The 22,412-nt window shown below is 39.6% G+C and overlaps 1 protein-coding gene across 2 annotated transcripts in view; it reads left to right on the top strand.

The window, feature by feature from the left end:
• Positions 1-5,182: 5,182 nt before the first annotated feature.
• The window catches only part of PTTG1IP2 (PTTG1IP family member 2), a 28,541-nt gene continuing 11,311 nt past the window's right edge, over positions 5,183-22,412 (top strand). The window contains exons 1-5 of one of the 2 annotated variants that reach the window (XM_068404927.1): positions 5,183-5,314; positions 9,899-9,951; positions 13,371-13,479; positions 17,441-17,549; positions 20,720-20,785. In XM_068404927.1, coding sequence (XP_068261028.1) covers positions 5,209-5,314; positions 9,899-9,951; positions 13,371-13,479; positions 17,441-17,549; positions 20,720-20,785 — 443 coding nt within the window. In that variant the 5' untranslated portion in view covers positions 5,183-5,208. Of the gene's footprint in view, positions 5,315-9,898; positions 9,952-13,370; positions 13,480-17,440; positions 17,550-20,716; positions 20,786-22,412 lie in introns of both variants that reach the window. The other variant, XM_068404926.1, reaches the window with a different exon arrangement.

Below are 22,412 nucleotides of genomic sequence, written 5' to 3'. Positions count from 1 at the left end.
ACCGCAAGACCGAAGGCAACCCACAGGAAATCACGAGTTGCCTATCTTATTTCACAGCTGGATGAGTGTTGTGCAGCAAGGTTTTCAATTACAGGGGTGCTGTGGCAAGAACTGTGGAATTTAAGTTTTATGAGACATATGGATGAAAGTCAAGTCAGTTATAATTGTGGTGTAGCTGGGTCTTGGGGCTGTCCCTGTGTGCCCGCTCAGTGCACTAAACTCATTAACTCCCTGGGTGGTCCAGGAACTCCTCAGCTAGTCCCTGCACAGAAGAGACCCTCAACTGAGCAAAGACAAGGTGACAGACCCAGCTCCTCACCCCCTCCACAACAAAGGATCTGACTAACTCTTGCGGCAGATCTTCAGGTGGCGATTTCAGACAGTTCTGAGGATTCCTCCCAAGGCAGCTCCTGGTGTGCCAAGATAAACTTCTACACATAAATGTGTCATTTAACATCCTGAGTGGAGAATCTGGCCCTTCTAGAGACTCCTGGTGGTTCCTGCTGCAGAATTGACCAGATAGTACGCAGAGAAGATGCTCATAAATGGTCTGTAGAAACTCTTCCTGTAGATGCAGAAATGGTCACACACGACAGTACTTTTGCACTTAGTTAATACAGTAAGACGTTTCAGTTTAAAACAATCTATAGCAATAGATAATGCACAGGCTGAAGTAGTTGCACAGGATCAGAGGCCAGCTGGGATGTGAGAACTGAGCAGAGAAGCGGTTAGGGCAGTCTTGTCTGATCCAGTGACTCCTGTCGCTACCCAGACTGCAACCAACCAGCCTGTTTGGGAGATCTGAACAATACCGTATGCCAAGGTCCCAATCATTATTTTCCTTAAACAAACTCTCCGTCCATTTTGTATGCAACACTGCTCAGCCAAAAAACAAATCAGCCCTTCCATCCAAGAAACGCTGCGTTTAACAATTAGTCTTTGTCTAGATCAGTACAATGGTTTTCAAAATAAATTAGTTAGCCATGCTAGAAGTGATCAGTTCAGTACATGTTATATTTAAGAATTCATTGCTCTCTCTTGTTTGAAATATTAGAGAGGACTAAATGTTAATAGCTGCTTATGCATTGCCAGATTTTACTGAAATACAAGTTTTGAAGCACTTGGCTTGTCATTTTGGTCACAGTAGTATGATAATAAATCTAACAATAGACTATAATTCAATTTGACTGCGAGTCAGTACTATTAACCATTTTGCAGAACAGTGCACATAGTGCTATTCGCAACTATTCCTTTTCAAAAAAAACCCTCACGTGTAACATGAGCTGTGAAAGTCAGAAGGCAAAAATTTTCACTATGTGCCTTTTTTGATGACTAACATTTTTATCTCTCAGTATAGCCACAAGATAATTAAGTAATTATGTAGATACTCTTTGAACAGTATGTTTACTCTCTAAATATTAAGCGTGTGGTCACCTGAGTATTGTGCAATGAAAACCAAAGAAAATCAGCTGCTACTTACCACCACCCTTAGCAGAGATACTGAACTGCTCCTGCATATTCTCCTAGTCTCCCTCTTTGGAAGCCAAAAATCACCGAGCCAAAAATCACCGTGTGTGCAAATCTTATTTCCATGACAGCAAAGGCCCACATCAATTGAGAAGACTGACTTACTTTAACTGTCCCAGTAGTATTCAGCTGATCATGTCTGATTTATTAAGACCATCTAACAGCCAATTTAATCTCTGGTTTAATCTCAGGGTTTGCCTGAAAGATGAAATTGGGCCATTGTATTTACAGCTAATCTGTTTATGATACTTAGCACTTCTAATTTTTAGGATCTCTAGGAGTTCTGTTTCAGTGAAGATTATTGTTGGAAGGGTGGTTATTATAAGACAGAAGGTGGATATTGGCCTGGAAGATCTAATTTTCTTTATTTGACCTTGAGAAATAGCCTAAACTTGTGGCTGCACCTTTTCCTCTATAAAATGGTATTATTAATACTTTAAATTTTAAGAAGATAGTTGTAAGAGCCATTTTATTAAAAACTGAATACACTCTTAAGTATGACTATATGAAGGTGCACATTCTTATTCAGCAGATCTGCTCCCTGTAGGTATTTAATCACAGTTAGTACCCCACTTTAACAAAGTACTAGGCCTCACATGTGCCCTCTTGTATGACTTTAACGAAGCCTTAATATGAAGCCAACATGCATTTAAGCTGGTCCTGCAACTGAGAAAAAAAAAACAGAGGTCCTTCTTCTTCCCTGGGATATAGTCATGTCCTCCCAACTTCTCCTCTGCTGTACCAGCACAAGAATTTGGTCCCTTGCTCAGTGACCCAGACAGGGTATCACTGATCTAGCTGAAAAACAAACTTTCAGCTGCATCAGTTCACTATAGGACTGCAGAAATGTTTTTGTTCATATACCACAGTGTTTGTTGGATGCAAGGACAAGCATTCAGGGAGAAAGAAGCACAGACTGCTTTTTGTGGGAACTCTGATTGATACAAAAAATCGGAGATCTCCAAACCCCCTTGCTTTCTAACTTTCCTCACCGAAGTGGGAAGCTAGGTGCGGCTGGGTAAGGAGTCCGAAAGAAAACTCAATAACACCAGAGTGTGTTATTAAGCAGGCATTCTTTATTGCAGCGCTGGGCAGCACTGGGGATTATCCACCATGAGTGCTCCGCCGATTTTGCAGATTTTCAGAGATTATATACCATAAAGTTATACATAGTCATAAGATTCCCAATAACTCATTTGCATAGTCATGAGATTTCCCGGAACTCATTAATATATGTAAATGTCCGTTCAGCATGCGCAGTCGTTTTCTCTGGTGGTCGTCAGGGGTCTTCAGATGAAGGCTTATAGTCTTCCTCGCTGTGTTCGCTAACTGACCCCTGCTTCTGCGCAAACTCAGTCCAGGGATCATGTAGGTCACGTAGGCTGTGTCCTTCAAGGCAGCTGTTGCAACTCCCTTATCTTTAGGTTTCTGTGCCTCTGTTTTCCCAAGGCCAAGTTGTCTGAAGTGAAATACAGCCATCCTAATTAGAAACTATCTTTTCAAGGCCCAGTTGTCTGAAGTGAGATATACCCACCTAAATTAAAAAAAGGCTCCCCTTTGTTTATTTATATAACTAGGTTAGTCGAATGTCTAAGATATTTACAACATCCTCCTTGTTCTTGGGGCCCTCAACCGTTTCATGATCCAAGTATGCTGATCCATCAAATTGCAACGTGAAGATACATTCATGCTCCAGCCAGACACAAACTAAAACAACTTTTTTGAACAACATATTGCTGGGGTGAAATGCCTTTTACCAGGGCTTATGTCCATAGGCTCAACACAGCAAAGAAAAAAAAAGTGACATTCTAATCACATGACTTATCAACTGAATTATTTACGCATATTGTAATCAGGCAAGCTGGGTAAACTCCTTCACAGTGATGAAGTAATACTGTCATCAAGGGAATCAACTGAACACGCACAGATTTTGTAACTCACATGTCATCTTTGAGATTGTTAGCACTGCTAATAATGAAAAATAAACCAGCTAAAAAAAGAAGACAAGACTCTGTCAGCCAAATCTGTTCTTTGTTCAGCTATCCAGTGAATGGCTCATTCAGCTGTTCTGTCACAAGGGAGGAGCTTAAGCAGAGATGAGGAAAAGGGACCCTGGTCAGAGCTACTGCTGAAAATGCATGAGTACAAACACTGTTCAAAACCTTGGGCAGAACCTACAGAGCTGGCAGAAAAATCCTTGTTATCATTTGAAATTTGGAATTATGATAGAAAAAAGCAAAACCTGTTTAAGTTCTGAGATTTTCTTTTTGTTTGTAATCTTAACACATACTGCTTGTTCCAAACCCACTTTCCTGGTAGATCACTTTTTCATGTCTTCTACACTCCATTTCCTGGGAATTTATGGCTGCTGAGGGAGTGGTTACCAAATCAAGAAAAAAAGTGATTCATATACTGTAAGTATAGCTATCGTGAGAGAATTATCGTAGCTGTTCATAAATTATATTCATGTTTTTGTCCCCCAAAGGAATAACAAAGCTACATCAGATAAGATGGATGTAGCCATACTTCCAAAGAGCTCTCAGCAAATTCTTTCTTCCCCCTCTCCCATAACTTGTTGCTCCAACTAAAAGATACTTCCGTCAGAATAACCATGCTAGAAGCAACTCAAGGAAAAATCACAAACTCCGGCTTGGAATTTGAGCTGCTTTATGAGAAGTCATTCTTCACTGAATACATAAAACCATCTAAAACTAAGATATAAAAAAATTAGCTAGAGGACTTCCCCTCTGCCTCAAACATAATTCAGTACATTTAATCAAAATCATGTGAAATATAACATAAGCTTTTGAGAAAAAGAAAATTAACGAGAACAGCTATATAAAGTAATTTCAAGGGCACTTTTTGTACAGTATCTCACCTAAAATGGCAGTCAACAACAGATGCCTAAGGAAGAATGTCAGAATAAAGCAATCATATAATGCGTCTTCCTCGGCAATTGCACACAGCTTCTGGCAGTGTGGCTCAGGGACTTTCTGAACCAGAGGTGATATCTTGGTATTTAAAAACTGTTAACAGGCACATTCATGGAAAAAAAAATCCTATCTTTTTGGACTAATCTAAACTTCTAGTGTCCTTACCATCCAAAGACAGAGTTTCACAATTTAGCTATTCTTTAGGCACTTTATTTTCTTCTAAGTACTTTTGTTTTCAATCTTCTCCTTGATACTTGTGTTCAATGTTGGCTTCGGCAGCCTCCCGGCCATCCTCACTGACAAACGACACCGACAAGCAGGAGGCAGGACAAGGGGTCCTTGCCACCTCCCTGCCCTCACAGGGACGGGGAGAGCCCGCACAGCGAAGGAAGGAAAAAAATAGGGTCAAATCGAAAGCACAACAAGCCTTGAGGGAGGGGAAAGGCCTTCTACATCACAGAAATGAGCCTACAAATGACCGTGGGGGACTCGCAGCTACAGCCCGGCCGCTCGCACCGGCGGGACGCTGATACTGTAGGCGCAGCCCACGCACCCCGGGCGCTCACGGAAGGTGAAACACCCGCTCCGGGCAATTGCGGGGGCCACACCCCGGCTTACAAGGGCGGCTGCTCGGCTCCCGCCCCGGCCACCGCGCTGCTCCGCCCGCCCCGAGCCCCGCCCTCCGCTGGGGCCGTTGGCGCCTGCGCGCGCGGGTCGGTTGCTGGTGCGAGCGCGGCCCGGCCCGGCGATGAAGGCGGTGCGGCTGTGGCTGCAGGGCTTGGCTCTGGTGTGGGGCCTTGCCGGGATGGGGCTGGCGCACCTCACCACCACGGCTCCGCCGGCACCGGCGCAGGGTAAGGCGGGGCGGGGAGCCGCGGGGCAGCGTGTAGCCGGTCCCTTCCTCACCGCGGAGGGGCTCGCCCGTGAGTGCGGGCTGTGGGGCCTTCCCGGAGGCTTTCTCTCCGGAGGTCCCCGCTCGCCCCGAGGCCTCCGGGAGCACCTTCTGGAGGACTGGCGGAGCGCGGGGGTTTGCCTCGGCCGTCGCCCCCTGCCTCGGAGCGGGCAGGTTCCGTGTGGCACCGCCGGGACCGGCCGGGGAGCCCGCGCCCGAGGGGCTGGCCCCGAGCTTCCCACCAAAGGAGGGGGCGATGGCGCTGGGGCTTGTACCGCCGAACGGCCTGCGGGGCCCTGGGGCTACCGGGAGTTTTGCTGCAAGGGGACAGCGGCCGCCTGGGTTTTCTCTGTCCTGACTGATGATGAGGAACGTGGCTTGGAAGGAGGAGGTCACGGAGATACTCTTGCCATCATGTTTGCTCTGTTGGAATCGTTTGTCTCATAGCTGCTTTTGGAAAGCAGTTGGTGAAGCCTGCCCTCAAATTTAGTTGCCGTTAGCAGATGTGACCAGAAAGGTGCATGTCAGGTTAGTTTGCATTAAAATAGGATATCTCAAGTGAACGTTGACGTGTGTTTTTAGAGTGCAATGGAACAGGCTGCCCAGAGAGGTTGTGGAGTCTCCTTCTCTGGAGACATTCAAAACCCGCCTGGATGCGTTCCTGTGTGATATGGTCTAGGCAATCCTGCCCCGGCAGGGGGATTGGACTAGATGATCTTTCGAGGTCCCTTCCAATCCCTAACATTCTGTGATTCTGTGGATTCTGTGTGTAATTTGAGGTGTTGCATTTCTTTTATGGAAGGGTTTATACTTGAAAAGGAAGCATCCAGCTTTGTGAGACAACTTAACTTGAGGCAGAAGAGGAAAGGAGCTGTCAGTGTTCCTCAGCTATCAGCAGGTCTACCTTTTGTTCTTTGCCCTCTAATAACTGCATGTTAATCAGTTTCTTTCTAGTAGTTCTGAGAAACATAAAGAAAACCAAAGAGTTTGGTTGAGCCAAAAAATCAGATTGAATTGTAGTGGAGTTGCTTATGGATTCCCTAGGAAATGTTTTCACATATTGTTATTTTTATGTGAATTTAGGAATTTGATCATAACACAAAGTTGGTTGTTGATATGGAGAAGGATCATGATATTACACAGAAAGACGCGAGTGATCTTTTAAGGAATAAATATTAGAAATAAAAGTGAAAAATAAAAGATGGATCGTTATGCCGCATGACTAAGTATTATTTTAATCTCAATTCAAAACAGTTGGAAAAAAGTAGGGAGGTAGACTTGTTGACTATCGGAGGTGTATCAGTTACTGAAGTGATGCTTTTGTGAAGAGAGAGATGACAGTTTTATGGTAGTTCTGCAAGACTGTGGGACCTCATATGCCATCCTGTTAAATATGCCACAAGTTCAGCACCTGTGTTCAACAGAGTTGGACCCGCACAAAGCAGGGCTACAAAGGCTGTATTATTCCCTGTTTCAGAAAATACCTAGAAGAGTACGGCTTTTATTGCTGGAGCAGAAGGAAAGTTGAGGGGGAATAAGAGTACTTGGAGAAAGTACTCTTATACCAGTAGGAGGGAACAACTGTGCAAGTTGAAGAACAGTGTTGTCTTGAGAATGGGAGCAGAGAACAAGTTAAAATAAAGTAGCTATGAATAAGCTTAGTGTAGGTGTTGAAAGGTTTCTGATTATCTGAGCAATTGCACTGTCTCATGTTTTGCTTTCTTTGAGCTCCTTCCCTTCCTCACTGATCTTAAGGTTGTATGGCAGTCATTAGTCCTTTGTGTATGCTAGTATGGAGCCTTGTCTTCCTAAACTAAAAAAAAAAAAATAATCTCTTCATATGCTACCTTCATGCACAAATACATATTGGAAAAGGGAGGGGGGGAAGCTGCTTTTAAACAAAACAGAGTTTTATGGTTAGTGCTGTTCTATTTTACCTGTATTTTGTAGAGGAACAGCCTTTGTTTTGTGTTTGTGCGTTGTTACCCTGGTCCATGAATATGACTCCTAGACAGTGAGGTCTCACAGGTGATTTGTGTACAGGTAACTTAGTACAATTCCTGTGTGCATGGGCAGCATTCTAGTTGTAGAAACAATAAATAAAGAAAACAAGTGCATGAACAGTAATAGATTTTTCTTATCTTGTGAGAATATAATCTTCATACAGCTACAGTTCACTCTGTACGAGAGTACTATTTTGGTAAACTTTACATCACTTATCAAAGTAGTGCTTCCACTGCTTGCTAAACCAGCCTTGGTGTGTAAAAGTTATTTCTCCTTTTATTACATGTTAGGTGATTAATGCTGATGTCATATGCCAATATAGAAGGAATGATTATGTTTGATAAATACTGTTTAAAATACGATGTGAATTATTGTTGGTAGTGGTGATATGGCTTACGTTTATTTTTTTTCCCCCCTGATAAAGATAATACAGGAGTCCCTTGAAATATGAGAGGGAGACTGTCAACTTGATACCTGTTTGAATAAAAAAAATAAATTCAATGTGCTGGTACACATAATGCTTTAGCAAGGTGGATTGGAGGGGTTGTTTAAGCTTTTCTTCTTTTTCAGTTTGAGAGGTGTTTGTTTTATCCTCTGCTTTTGTGGAGAACACTGTAACTGGGAGGAAACTTAGATGTCTTTATAAGTTATGTCACCCAGAAAAATATATAAAGCAGAATGGAAAAAAATTTTTTTTTTTCAATCACTCTTAGTAGTGTCAAATTTTGTAACAGCAGTACATAAAGATGTTTTGATTTTTGAGATATATGCTGTGATGATATATTTTGAAGTATTTTTCTTTAAGACTCTTTTATGCTGTTCTTTAAAATAAACATAAATAATAGAAGTATTTTTTTTTTTTTTTTACCGTTTAAGCCCCCATCTTTGGTTATATGCCAATACAGGTTATCTGCTATAGTATGTCAGTAGGAAGGCAGTTAAAGAAGATAAAACAGCATGAAAAGCTTGTGAGATTACCTCCTTTGATACAAATCTAAGGAATGTTACATTTCTTCACCTTGCTGTAGATGATTTTGTTACTGAACATGTAACCTCAACCATATTTTCAGAAGTCCTTGGTGTACTTGCATGCTTCTGACAGTACCTCACTACTTCATGTTCAGAAAGCTGATTTGTTTAGGTGTTTTAAATCTTAAATTGAAAATGTAATGAAGTATTTTTATAATAAGCATGGTAGTACTCCATGTGTAATAATCCCATCTGAAAATTTTGGAATTTGACCTGAGAACTATTCCTGAATCTGCTTTTCATGTTTTTTTGCATGAATTGGTATATGGGCCTTACACTTAAGTTGTTTCTCAGTTAATTGGTACTGGTAACAACGTTAATTGGTACTGGATAAACTAGCAAGTGTTTTTTCTATACAGATATATTAAGTAAGGCTAAATATACTGGTACATAAAACACATTTAATGTTAAGAATTAGTACCAGAAAGCTATAACATTGAATTATGAAAAGAAAATATTGAAATATGTAGTTGTTTCAAAACATGACAGTAATTTAGCTCAAACTGATAACTGCTTGTGACTAGTGCAGTTATTCATTAAAAGTAGAATTGGTTTCCTGATCTGGAGATATTTTCCCCTCGTATTTATGATATATGTAGAAATAATAAAAAGTTAGTTTCATTAAATAGTATTAAAATTATCATAGGAACTACAAGTATTGGAAGAAAGATCCAGGTTCAGACCAGGAGAGGAGACTCTCACTCATCTGTCAAGTAGTTCATCTAAGTCAGAACTATGGCATGTACGTGGTCCTGTGGGCAACAAATTATGTCTATGTTGTGGATAAAAAAGATGATTCTTTAGATGATAAGCATTCAGCACTTCTGAAAGTCATATCTTTTGGGTGGAATGCTCTGGGAATGTGAGCACCAGTAAATATTTTCTTTTTTTTAGGCTAGAAGATGTTTTTTTAAAATCCAAAGAAAATATGAATTAAGTCCTTCCATATCATTTGGCTTTTCAAACTTACATTAGAGTTCTTGTTGACCTCTCACAAAATAACTTTGCGTCCTATGTTTGGAAAAAAATTTTTATTGTTATTTAAAATCATGTTATTTGGAGAGCTTTATCTTTTAAAAACTTTTTTCCCTTAGAAGAAGGTTAATATCTATGGAAGGAGGACCAACCCTAGGCAAGGTTTAGCTTTTGGTAGGCTTCCAAAGCTGCAAAACTCAGTGTTCTCTAAATTGAACTGTAAAAGTCTTAGAACCTCAGCAGAGATACAGGGAGGCTCTTGGGTTATATCTCCAGTGTTGTCCTTAGAGAAAGCAAATTGAAGTTAAAGGTAAGCGTCAATTGTTTCCCTGACTATGTCAGAGGCCAAACTTAAATGCTTTTTATCTCTGTTTGCTACAGTTCTCCTGGAATGCAATTATTGAGCTTTTGTTACTTCAGTCAAAATTGTTACTTGTATCTAGAAGTAGAAAAAAGGCTAAATATTATGTTAAATGCTTGACATTACTGAGTAAAAATAAATATATCATCTGTGTGTGGTTGTTTTTTTTTTTTCTAGCATGTTCAGAGTTTTCCCAGAGGTCCTGTGAAGAATGTCTAAAAAATGTTTCGGTAAGATTTTTAACATCCTTTTTTATTTATGAGAGTTTGGTGATTTTTCCAGTCAATATGAAATCAAATTGTTAGGGTTTGTTTGGCTCTTTGCTGGGGGTTTTTGTTTGATTTTTTAATGGTGAATCTAGTCAAACTACTCTTAATAAGAGGAAGTCAAGATCAGTCAGTTACAGTAACCGTTCTTATTTGAATGGTAGAGTCAACTGATGTGCTGCTTCCCCTCTGCCACACTCACGCCAGCGTGCTTTCACTTTGTCAGGGTTGCTCCATGATTTAGTCACGCAGGGTATTTCTCTGCTTTGTCTGGAGAGGACGGGCCGTGTAGAATCCAGGCTTCCAGTTTCAGTGTGCGCTCAGTGCTTTCATAGTGCAGCTGGGCAAGTGGATGTTGCTGCTGGTTTAGACTCGTCCTCGTTTTTCAAGCAGCACTTGGTTAAAGTTCCACCTTGCAAAAGGGCTAGGTAAACAGAATCTTATATGGCTAAAATGCCTTGCATTTCTTGCATGCTGAATAGGAGAACTGGGAAATTAATGTAAATAAACTAGAAATGCTGTTCACTGGAGATGCCCAAAGCACTGCGTTTAACTGAGGCAGACTGGATCAGTGCTTTCTAGGTGTTCAGACATGTCAGCCTCTCCACTGACCACATCAGACTGTAAGTGCTTTTGACTGCCAGGCTAGATCTCTGTTCTGGTACCCAGTGTTTAGATTTCCAGTGATACTACAATAAGGCAAACATTGAAAACAACAGAATTTGTTTCTCTGTCCTTTGCTCACAACCTTTTCAGCTCCACAGTAAGGGCTGTGGTAAGTATGCAAAGGGTGTCTGTCCCTGCAGAGTAGAAGAAACTCCCATATTTAAAATGAAAGATTGTCTGGAATTCTAACTTCGGTTGTCACTGAAAAGAAATATTTCAGGAGTCTTTAAGTTACATAAGTTACTGCAAAACTTTTTCACTAGTGAAAATAGAGGATTATCTGAACTTACCTGTTTTATGCTTGTCTTACGCATTTTTTTGATTTTTAATGGAAAAATATTAATTGCCTTGTATAGATGTGGTTATTGTGTGTTGTCAGAATTGTATATTTGTTATTATAAGCATGACATTGTGTAAAGAACTCTTCATCTTCAAAAGTGTAAAGTAGAAAGGAAAATATGGGTCATTAAAGGTTAAATGTTCAGCACTACCACTGGTTGCGGTCGCTTCAAATAAGCACTGCCACCGCTGCCGCAAATACGTGAGCACAAGTTTTATTAAACTGAGAGCTATGTGTTCACCTTGTGAGAGAAATAAATCCTTTAGCTGTGTTTGTGCACTGAAGACCCTAACAGAGTTATAGATACATTATTTTCAGATTCTGTCAAACCAATGACAGTGTCCAGGCTTGTTTTGGTGACAGAATGTAGGGTGATTCAGGGCAACTGCTTCGATAGCATCAGTGTTAACCTTGAAGAGAGGAGTTTAGACTTAATTCAGACAATTCACACATACATTAAAAAAAAGAAAGGCTACAGAACAAAATCATTAGTATTTGTGAGCGCAATACAAAAGCATAAGACTGCTGAAATTAATTGCTTCAGTAGAAAAAAAATAATATTTTCCTATTGACGATAATATAAATAGCAGCAGCAAATAAAAATGAAAATTTAACATTTGATGAATAGATAAAAATTCCAAACAAACTGTAAAATGTAATAATTCAATTAAATAGAACAATTAATGATGTTGCACTTCATTATCCATGTGATACTACTAAAATAAAGTCAGTGATATCCATCAGAGTGTGAACTTGGTTCCTAGCATACTCTGCAAAGGATATATGCTTTACCTCTAAATAAAATCAAATCTTTCAGTCTTCATTTTTAGGTTATGTAGATGAGGATCAAAGTTAAGGAAATGTTTCACCCTTGTTTGTTTAGGCTTTTTTATTTTTTCTAACTTAATTTTGACAGCTCAATTTTTAGCATTGGGAATGAGTCAATTAAAATATTGTCTCTTACTTCAGCCTCTGCACCAATCAGTAGCTGTATCAGGTATTGCCTTTTGGGCTACACACGTTTTTAGTAGTTAGATGCAGCAGTCTTCATCAGAGTGATACAGTTGCTCTTTCTGTGCTTCTAGTTGTCACCAACAGTACAGAGTCACTCAGGTTAGAAGAGACCTCATGAGTCACCTAGTCCAGCCTCCTACTCAAAACAGGGTCAACATTACATTCAAACAAAGTTTAACAATTACATTTTTAGTCTGTCCCCCATTAGTAATTATTTTTGAACTGTTAATTCTTGTTAAATAATTGAGCCAACAAAAATACGCATGTTCTCATCTAACATCATTGATTAAAATTAAAACTTAGGAGGGCAGGTTTTTTGCAAAGATTATTCTGCCTTCTTAATTATTTTTTTGATGTGTCATTATGGGTATGTTTGACTTGTACAGTCTACCAACTACAAAATATGAATACATTTTTCTTGTCTCTTTCTTCACTGTTTTCCAAGAGTGCAACATCTGCTACAAATGGTTTCCTTTGTATTTAGCATTTTCTAACCCTTTAGAGCAAGATAACAGACTTTGTGCAATTGAGGATGTATGACAGAGATGTTCTTGATATAACTGTTAGATAAAGTATACCTCCTGGATGAGCTCTTTCTAGAATAACTCCTAAAAAACCCTGTTCTGTCAAGGATTCTTTTTACTGTTGTCCAAAACTTCTTCACTGGTTGAGTTGTGTGGTAAAGGAATTTTGAATGAGTATTTATTTTAATAGATGAAAAACAAAACTTAAGCTTGATGCTTAGTGGTGGCATAAAAAGCAGAAATATTGTGCTGGTATTGTAACTATAATACATGTAAGAAATTGTACATTTAAAAAATATTCAGATATGTAAGTGTGCACAATTAAGGTACCCAATGCGCTTTGCAACACAGATTGGATAAGGCTGTATCTTTTATTACCTTGCAGCAAAACCTCCTGTAGAATTGTAAGGGTTCTTTTTGGTTTCTTTCTGTTGATAGTCAAATATAGGGCTGAAGTAAGATTGTAAGTGTATTTGTGTTCCTTAAAGATACCAGGTGTTTTAAAATTCTAAACAGTTGGCTTTATCTTGTTAATTTCAGTAATTCTAAACCCAAAGCCATTTTATCCTCAAGTATACAGAGTACCTCAATATGTTCCCAAATATTTTTCAGGCTAGTGTAAATATTTATTACCTGTAAGTACAAAATGTACTTATTCACAATTCAGTTTAGGCTTACTTAGGGATTATACCAGGACTTCTGTAGCTTTTATAGTACAAAGCACTTTCAATATATCTGTACAGTATTGTACTCAAGAGTTCTGTCTGTGGAGAGGAGCACTAAATTGTAAACTCTTTTTGAAGATCAGTAATTTGGGGTTTTTTGTTTCTTTTGCACAGTGCCTTTGGTGTTACACCAACAACGCTTGTGTTGACTACCCTGTAAGAAGCATTCTTCCACCATCTTCACTATGTTCCCTCTCCAACGCTCGATGGGGAGTTTGCTGGAGTAGGTACTAATTTTACGTTTGCTGAGAGAATTATTTATGAATATGATTAAAGTAAGAGTAGTGCTTACTAGAGCTGTTTCCTGATAATTTATTTGGAGGAGTGGGGAGAGGAGTTATGATTTGGAGCCATGATCTCTAATCTTGTGGACTTACAACAGTCATCGTTAAGGGTTCTTTGTGAACAGCCAGTTTAGTTATGCTGATCCAATGGCTTTAAAACTTTTACTGTGGAGTGAAGTTCTGTTGACAGTAAAGTCTAGACTGGGAACCAGTGATGTTGGAATGTTCTGAGTATTTTATGTACATGTCAAGATTCACCTGTTTCTTAAACCATGGTTCTAAGGTACAAAGAAATAAGGTCATTCCCTGTAGACAAAAGGTGACCGTTCTTACCTTTTTAAAAATTTGTTAAAGTGTTGGGTGATATGCCTGGATCCGCAATTTTTATAGTATATTCCAGTGGCAGCAGTGAACCAACACCACAGGAATGGAGCCATGCAAAAATTCTTGAATGCTCTTTTTGCTTAAACTGAAAAAACAGTGTGGTCTGTGGGTGCTGAAGGCAATGCAGTTAAGGTTAAAAAGGAAGGTGCAGAGTGCAACTGTAGATTGTAGTACTGAATCATGTAATTTGTCTTAGATTTCCTTTTGCTTTGCAGGTTGTGTTACAAAATACACTACAGTGCATACGCTGCCATTGGGGTGGAATCTTTTCAGCTATTTTTGCAATGCTGTGTATACAGGTCTAAATTCAGACTAGACTGTAATGGAGAACAAGACATTGGGAAGCTTGTCATATGAAATAAGAGTACAGCTTCAGTCCAGCAAAGCAAAGGCTTGCTGATTTCTGTGTATTTGCTCATGACCACCAGGAGGCTAAAGGATAAAAACAAGTGGGGGTGAACTATCTGTGACTATGTTAACTGTAAGTTAGAAGTTGCCACACTTAGAACAGTGAGATGATGCAGTAAACTAAATCAGAGTAGCAGAGATAGAACATTGCTATTAAAATGGAGCGTGCAAGTTTCTGAACACTACCACTTCATACAATCCCTGCAAACCGAGGGACTAGATTGGACAGTACAGGAGAACTTTACCAATTCTTTGTTCTTAGCAGAAGGGCTCTGTGCTTTGTTTTGTGAGAGAAAGCACTTATGCTTAGACTTTTGGAGTTTTTTAGAGCTACAGAAGGTGGATCATTTCACCAATAAGGCACACTTTTAAGGAAATTGGGCTTTCAATATTATAGTAAATGCTGTAAATGAAATGTTTAGCAAACTTTTTTTCTGGAAGTGTGGTGGGTTGACTCCTGCCAACAGCTAAGTACTCATACAGCTGCTTGCTCCCTTCCTCCCCCGGCCCCAGTGGGATGGGGGAAGAAAATGGAAAGAGCAACAGCAAGAAAACTCATCGATTGAGATAAAGACAGTTTAATAGATGAAGGAAAAAGCGGGGAGGGGGGGTGGGGAAGACCAAGCAAAGGATATTGCTTACCACCTCCCACAGGCATACTGATGCCCAGCCAGTCCCCAAACAATAGCCACCTTGGAAGCCAGATACCCTCTCTACTTCTTTTTCTTTTACCTCAGGTTTTATTGCTGATCATGGCATTATATGGTGTGGAATACCCCTTTGGCCAGTTTGCGTCAGCTGTTCTGGCAGTGTCCCCTCCTGACCTCTGCAATCTCTTGCATACCTCCAGCCCTGCTCACTGGAGGGAAAAGAGTGGAGGGGTGGGGGGGAAGAAAATCTTGATTCTCTTCAAGCCTGTTCAGCAACAGCCAAAACATTGATGTGTTACCATCACTGTTTTAGCCAGAAATCTAAAACATGGCATCATACCAGCTGCTATGAAGAAAGTTAACTCTCTCTGCCACAGCCAGTACAGAAACGCATGTCCTTTTGCAAAGCAGTGGTTACCAGTATCTACTGATACTAAGGGTGCTCTTGACAGTTTACTCCTGCTATAGAAATGGCTTCTAGCTTGGGCACCATTTCTGTTTCTAGATTGAATGTAGCTTAAACATGGAGTGAAAACTTTGCAGTGGAGCACAGTCTCAGCAAAAAAAGTAAAAGTGGAAAAAGAAAAAAAAAAAAAACAACGACAAAAAACCCCCCAGATATGCATTTCCTTAATAGTGTTTTGTTTGTTTGTTTTTTTTACAAATTATGTGCAGCAGCATGCCAAGGGGATATATAGTCTTATTGAGACTGTGCCCTTCAGATGCAGCAGGAAAATTAATTACCTTGTGAGTGTGGTGGTGGTGTGTTTTTCTTTTTGCGAATAAAATGAAGAGATGAGTGTTGGCTCAGTCTTGCTGAAAATGAAGGTGAATATTGCAGCTCTCAAAGTCAAAAACAAATCACTGGCTTCCAGTTACAATTTTATATGGAATAAGACATACTGACAGATTATTAACCAGGAGTGAAGAAAGAAGGACAATATAGAAGCAACATAATACAAAGTAGCTGAAGTGTATTGTTTTTCATGAATAATAAGCAAATGAAATAGCGGAGACAGGAATGCAGACTGAAAACTGACAGTCTTTTTCTGCACTTTGTTCATAGGTTCAAAATGTATTTTTTGCTTCAATTAAATAGTATATTTTTTAAAAAAATTAAATGGAGATTAAAGCCATTTTTTGTTTTTACTTCACTGGATGAAGTACATTTAATTGCTTGTAACTTGTAGGGAAGAAACAGAATGAGAAATGTGGTATGGTGAAATGTGTTATGTTCAGAATTTACTTGTGTATTGTAATTAGAAATTATGTATTAATCTGTATTATAAACAGTACCCAGTAAATTATAACGTAGAAGCAAAAATATTTGCTAGGGTCTAATCTTTGGCAGGATCTGTGAAGGATATGCCTTGGCCAGACATGAGTTGGTGAGATCTCTAGAGAAATAAGAGACTCTTTGGCTTGTGCATGTGATCGTGGAGGACAGACCCTCTGAACTTCACTTGCTGAATTTGACTCTCTTATCACTTATCACTGAAGCAGTAAAAAGTGTATGTGCAGCTATGTTGTCTTACTACAGCAGCATGAAGCTGCTGAATCTGACAGAGTTCAGAGGGATTTACTGGGAGAAGGGAGAAGAGACAGCTTCCCTGCACCCTCCCCCCATCACGCTTTAAAATAGACAGTGTGGGGTATGTGTGGGGAGAGGTGTTTGTTTTTTGTCATCGCTGTTGTTACAACTTCCCTGAATGATTTCATTTTGTCCTGTGTTAGGTCCTTTAAATAACTCCTCAAAGTTGTGTCTATAGCTTTGCTTATATCATCCCTGTTTGTTTTCTTCTTGGGCCTCATTCTTTTCTAGGATATCAGGTTTCTGATTCTTTTTCTACGAATGCAGTCCTGTCCTGGTTTAGACCAGCTACAGTTGTTATAGTGTATGTGGTTAAAATAATACACACACCCCCCACCCCCATTTGTTAATCGCTCTTTGGACATAGAAGATAAATCAGGAAGTTTTATGGAGAGTTTTATATTGGCTTCTTCAAATCCTCTGACATTGGCATTTCATTTTACTCTTTCTCCAACTGCTGCATGTAATGTGTATACACTGCTGCTGCATCTATATGACTTTTTTTGTTCATGCTGTACATTGGCTGAGGTCATGATTGGGAGGACAGAACTGTGGAATCACACTAGTAGATATATATTGTATAAAGTATTACAGGATGACTTAATAATTTTGTATATGTAGTGAGCAATTTTACTTAATGTCTGTTCGGTGTGGATTATGCATAGTAGCAAAATTTGAATGTGATATGCTGTATTTTAACTGGTGTAGTTGCACAGAATTGTGTTTTTGATTTTTTTTTTTTTTTTTTTTTTTTTTCTTCCCACCGTGCATACAGAGACAAAAAATGCTTGGGAAGGAAGGGAAGAATTCTCAAAGACAAATGTTAATGCTGGAGTCTAACAAGTTGAACATATTCATATTTTTCAGTAAACTTTGAGGCTTTAATTATTGCCATAGCTGTAGTAGCTGGACTCATTCTGGTGTTCATAACAGTCTGTTGCTGTTACTGCTGTTACTGCAGGAGGCGTTCCAGGAGGTAAATACATATATTTGTTTCCTTTTCTAACTTTGGGTGTTGATCTTCCCTACCTACAATTTTTACTCTGCAATATACTAAGAATCTTTTAATTTGGAAGCCATTTTGGTCGCTTTGCTTTAGTTGTTTGAGAGGGACAACAAAAAAAAAAGAGGTGTTTGGTGACAGGCAGCATGACACTGGAAATGATGCTGGAATGACACTGAAGTGGTGATGTTAGTGGTAGCATCACAGATGTGGTAAGTCGACTATTGCTTTATACTTCTACATTTTACACTTCCTTATTAAGATTGGACATGAAATATTTCAATGGTCAAATAAATACTTGCTTCTTGTGATAACAAAACAAATGATTTCTTTCAAGGCAAGCTCATGGTACAGCAAAAAGGGACCAGGTGGGTAACAAGTAACTGAGCAACAATGTCCTACAGCATTTGGTATCCATGCTTCAGAGTTTGGTCTAGGATCTGTCAGCAGATAGTCAATATCTGATTAGCTGTCTTTGTCAATTTAACAAAATACAAAGTTGTTTGTTTTTTTTTTTTAAAGAACTTATGCAGCTGTACAGCGTTTAGTGCTGGACTTCAAGCCACAGAAATATGGTACATCTGTGGCTTTAAAGAAAGGAGACAATAATTGTAAATAACATGTCATTCCCTTCTCTTTTCCCTGAGCAAGATATGTGCACCTGTTCTGCTGGTAGATTGGTCTACCAAATCTGTCCTAGTGCAAAAATTGATAACTCTTTAGCCCTGTGCTGATAAGCCCTGAAGATGTATAGAACTGTTTCAGATTTTGTGTAAGATCTGCCAGTATCCTCTGCAGAAGAACTGAGTAGGCCTCTGTGGCTGACATGCCAACAAATAAAGCTTGATTCCTGTGAAAAGAGAGATTTGTGCCAGACTTCAGTTTTAGTAGCTAAGTCCTCAGTCAGTACTGTAACATCTAATTCTAAAAATAGAGGGTTAGTTGAGTCATCTTATGCCAGGACTCCAAAGGTGTCAAGCTTAATCTTTGACACTTAGAGGATTTAAAGGTCTTGTCAGAGCAGGATCCAGCTTATTTCAGGAGGATTCAGTACGTATTATTACACTGAAGCCTGATATATTACTGGCTTCAAACCCACTGATTCTCGGCAGGAATTCCTTTGCTGTCTGCTTCCTCAGTTTTGGGGACTCCTTTGCCACAAAATAAATTTTTTTTAATGAATTGGAAGAAGGAAAATTTGTAGAAATATAGTATTGGATCTGTTTTACTGACTTCTTAGATATATCATCTCAGGTCTCAGGTGTAACCTTGTTTTGCAGAAGTCTCATTATTCCTTCTGGGAGTTTTTGACCTGTGGGGTTTCAGTGTTTAAGAAACGAGCACTTATCTTTTCCTTGAACCCAGAGAGAATACTTAGGTGCATTAATCCCCACATCAGTAACATAGCTGGCTCACCGGAGTCCATCCCTACCACAGGAATCCTAGGACTATTGGTGCATTGTTTCAGTTCGTTATTTTTATCCTGTGTTTGGACTTCAAGAGTCTGATTCCAGGTACTTGAGATATAACTATTCATGAAACTATACTAAATAGACTCTTGAACTTCTTCAGTTTAACAACCACTTTTTTTATTTGTATAATTTCAGACTTCCTGAATTTTAAAGAAAAACTCAATTCCTTCAAAGTGCCTAGAAATCAGCAGATATTTAATGCTTTTTTAATTATAGGGAAGAAATATATTTTCTGAATCCTATACCAGTATTTTATTTCTTTGGTTTTGTATTTTGCAGCACCAATGTGAAGTGAGACTATTGCATAGTTATAAGACACTGGGGTCTGCAATAAAGTAGTTTTACAGAAGGGTGCCCAAGAATAGGAGCTTCTAGTCTTCCTGGGCATGATAATGTGGGGAATTGATTAGTTTTACAAAAGGGTCTAACATTGTTTTCCAGTAAAGGTGACCTGTTGCATCTGTTTCCTGCTGCTAAACTCCCTCAAGATTTTTCTAAATCTTTATCTGGAAACAAAAAAAGAGGAACTAGAAAACTTGTATGTGAAACATTATGTGGATTCTGAATTACTGGGTTGTATTTAAATGACTAAGATGTTCAAAGAGATGTATGAACTGATTGAGCAGATGGAAAAGTTCAGTTCAGATTTCCAGATCTGGTGCATGTGAATTTTCTTTTAAAACATTTGACATGCTATAATTAACCACTGGATGTCACTCTTGCTTAACTTCTGTGTAGGTTGCTGCAGATGTGTGGTATCACAACTGTTTATTTCTCTATCAGCCGGTGTATGAATATTGTAAATATTCATATCAAACATCTTCAGACAGTGCATTGAGTTTTGAAAACTGATTAGCACCTGGGAAAGCATGGCAGGTGTCCATTCACTAATCCTGAAGAATTGTCATTAATTCTGTCAGAAAAAAAAAACCAGACAAATAAATATTGTTTGGCATTTGCTTTAGAGTTCTACAATTCTTATATGATCTATTGAATGTGACCCGCCTTGGAGAGAGCTCAGCCAAAGCTTAAGTGCCTGCATTTAGTAGAGAATATATGCACATGCACAGCTCAGATGTACTGTGTAGGCTCAGCATTTCTCAGAATTGCACAGCTGATGCACTCAGGTAAATCCTTGCTCATTCCAGAACAGGAAAGGCAGCTGCCAGGACAGTTCATGCAGACTGCTTTCCTGGGGCAGCTTGAGATTAGATAGTGATGGTTGTTGGAAAGATAAATTGTTCTGGCATCAAAGGCTTATGAACCATCAGTCTTCTTCCAGGGGGGCAACAGTCGACTTAACTGTGCATGTGCAGTACACTACTCTAAAATGGGGTGTGACAGATGGGGAAAATGGCAAGTCGGAGTCTTGCTTCTGGAACAGTCTGCAACCTGTTCCTAAGAGCCTTTAAATTGTCCTATGGATTCTGAAGGGCACGTTACTACAGTGAGTGAAGCATTTGGGTATTATAAAATGTGAAAGGGTAATTCTACAAATTTGTCAATTATACTTACTCAGCAATGAAATTTTACATGGCTGTGAAAAAGTATCTTGGGTCAGACTATAAATCCTTTTTGAAAATAAGTCAAATGACTAAACAATGATTGCCTAGCAGTAAAATTGCTTTTTCTTCCTCTTATGCTTTCCTTCCCTCCTTATTTTTCTCGTAGACCAGATGAAGAAGAAGAACAGCTAGCTAGAAAGAGAGAGGAACGAAGACTACAGTCTCTTCAGAGGTAAGTCTTGGCAGCTTGATATGTAGCTATACACTTCCTGGTGATATAAGAGTATTCTGCCCTTCTAAGGAATATATGGAGCACTAAACTAAGAGGCATTGTGGAGTTAGGTGTGACAATGTCAGGTTTTTACAAAATGGGGCCTATTGTAAGATTTGCAAATCTGATTAGGAGCCTGTATTTCCATAAGCAAACAGAGGGCGAACAGGTTGATGCTCACTGTGGCAGGTACCATAAGGGCTCTGTGCCAGCCAAGAGCAAGCAGGAGGGATATGCCTGAAGTCTCTATTGGACTGATCCCTGTCTGTGGCACGAGTTAATGACTAAATGAGGCTGGGATTCAGAGACAAAAACCACTTTTTGGAATCATTTGGTAACTGTTTGCTTTTCTATTAAAATTTGGCTGGGAAAGGTAGAGAAGTTGATAGTGAGACACCTGTTAGAAATTTTGCTCAGGAAATGGAAAACTTTCTCAGATCTCACTTTAGACTTAATTACACATTTCCATCCTTTTTGTTAAAGCTGTAGCAACAGTGTAGAAAGAAGTGCAAGAGTCGGCAGTGATACCGTGCTTCTCAGTGAGAACAGCATTCCTTCAGATGTAGGTTTTTATAGCTTAGTTTTCCAATGACTCTTCATGATTTTACATTATTCTTTAGATAAAAAATGTTTATAGGTAGGACCATGACACCTGGTATGAGCCCGATGTACCTTTTGAATCATACTCCCTTTCACGGTCTTCATTTTGGAGATTCACAGTGGGTTAGCTTCAGCAAGACAGGAGGAGAGTCCTAACCAAACTAACGATAGGCTTGGAGCTGTTGGGTGTGGGTTGGAATCCTCAGAGACTGACAAGGAAATTCATCTTAGGTTTGCCACTTCCTGGTTATGTTCTCTAAATACCTGGCTGCCAACTAACAGGTGGGCACCCTCACTGCCTTGCTGATGCCTGCTGTTTTCTCCTGAACTCAGTGATTGTTACATGAGCAGAGATTGCAGGGAGCAAGGCACTTCCAGCTGAGACTCCCTGTGGGGCTTTTGCCTGATGACATTAAGTTTCCCTATTAATGTGCATAAGAAGACAAAGCAGGCAGACAAACACGCTTAGTTTGCTCAAACATGCTACGTTTCTGACTGGGCACAAAAGTGGGAGCCAGTAAGGTTCTCTTACAGATGTACCTAATGTTGCTCATGTCTCTGGCAGGAGCTGGGAGAATCACTGATCTTAACTTCATGCAAATCTGTTCTCTAGTTCTGAACTGCCAGGTTATATAAGCAAATACAGAATCACAGAATGTTAGGGATTGGAAGGGACCTCGAAACATCATCTAGTCCAATCCCCCTGCCGGAGCAGGATTACCTAGACCATATCACACAGGAACGCGTCCAGGCGGGTTTTGAATGTCTCCAGAGAAGGAGACTCCACAACCTCTCTGGGCAGCCTGTTCCAGTGTTTGGTTACCCTCACTGTAAAGAAGTTTTTTCCAGTGTTCGGTTACCCTCACTGTAAAGAAGTTTTTCCTCATATTTATGTGGAACCTCCTGTGTTCCAGCTTGCACCCGTTGCCCCTTGTCCTGTCAATGGATGTCACTGAGAGGAGCTTGGCTCCATCCTCATGACACTTTC

Source organism: Nyctibius grandis, chromosome 7 (genome assembly GCF_013368605.1).
Source record: "Nyctibius grandis isolate bNycGra1 chromosome 7, bNycGra1.pri, whole genome shotgun sequence".
NCBI classification, from domain to species: Eukaryota; Metazoa; Chordata; class Aves; order Nyctibiiformes; family Nyctibiidae; genus Nyctibius; species Nyctibius grandis.
The sequence above is the reverse complement of the archived record's forward strand: the minus strand, read 5'-3'. Positions and strand labels throughout refer to the sequence as shown.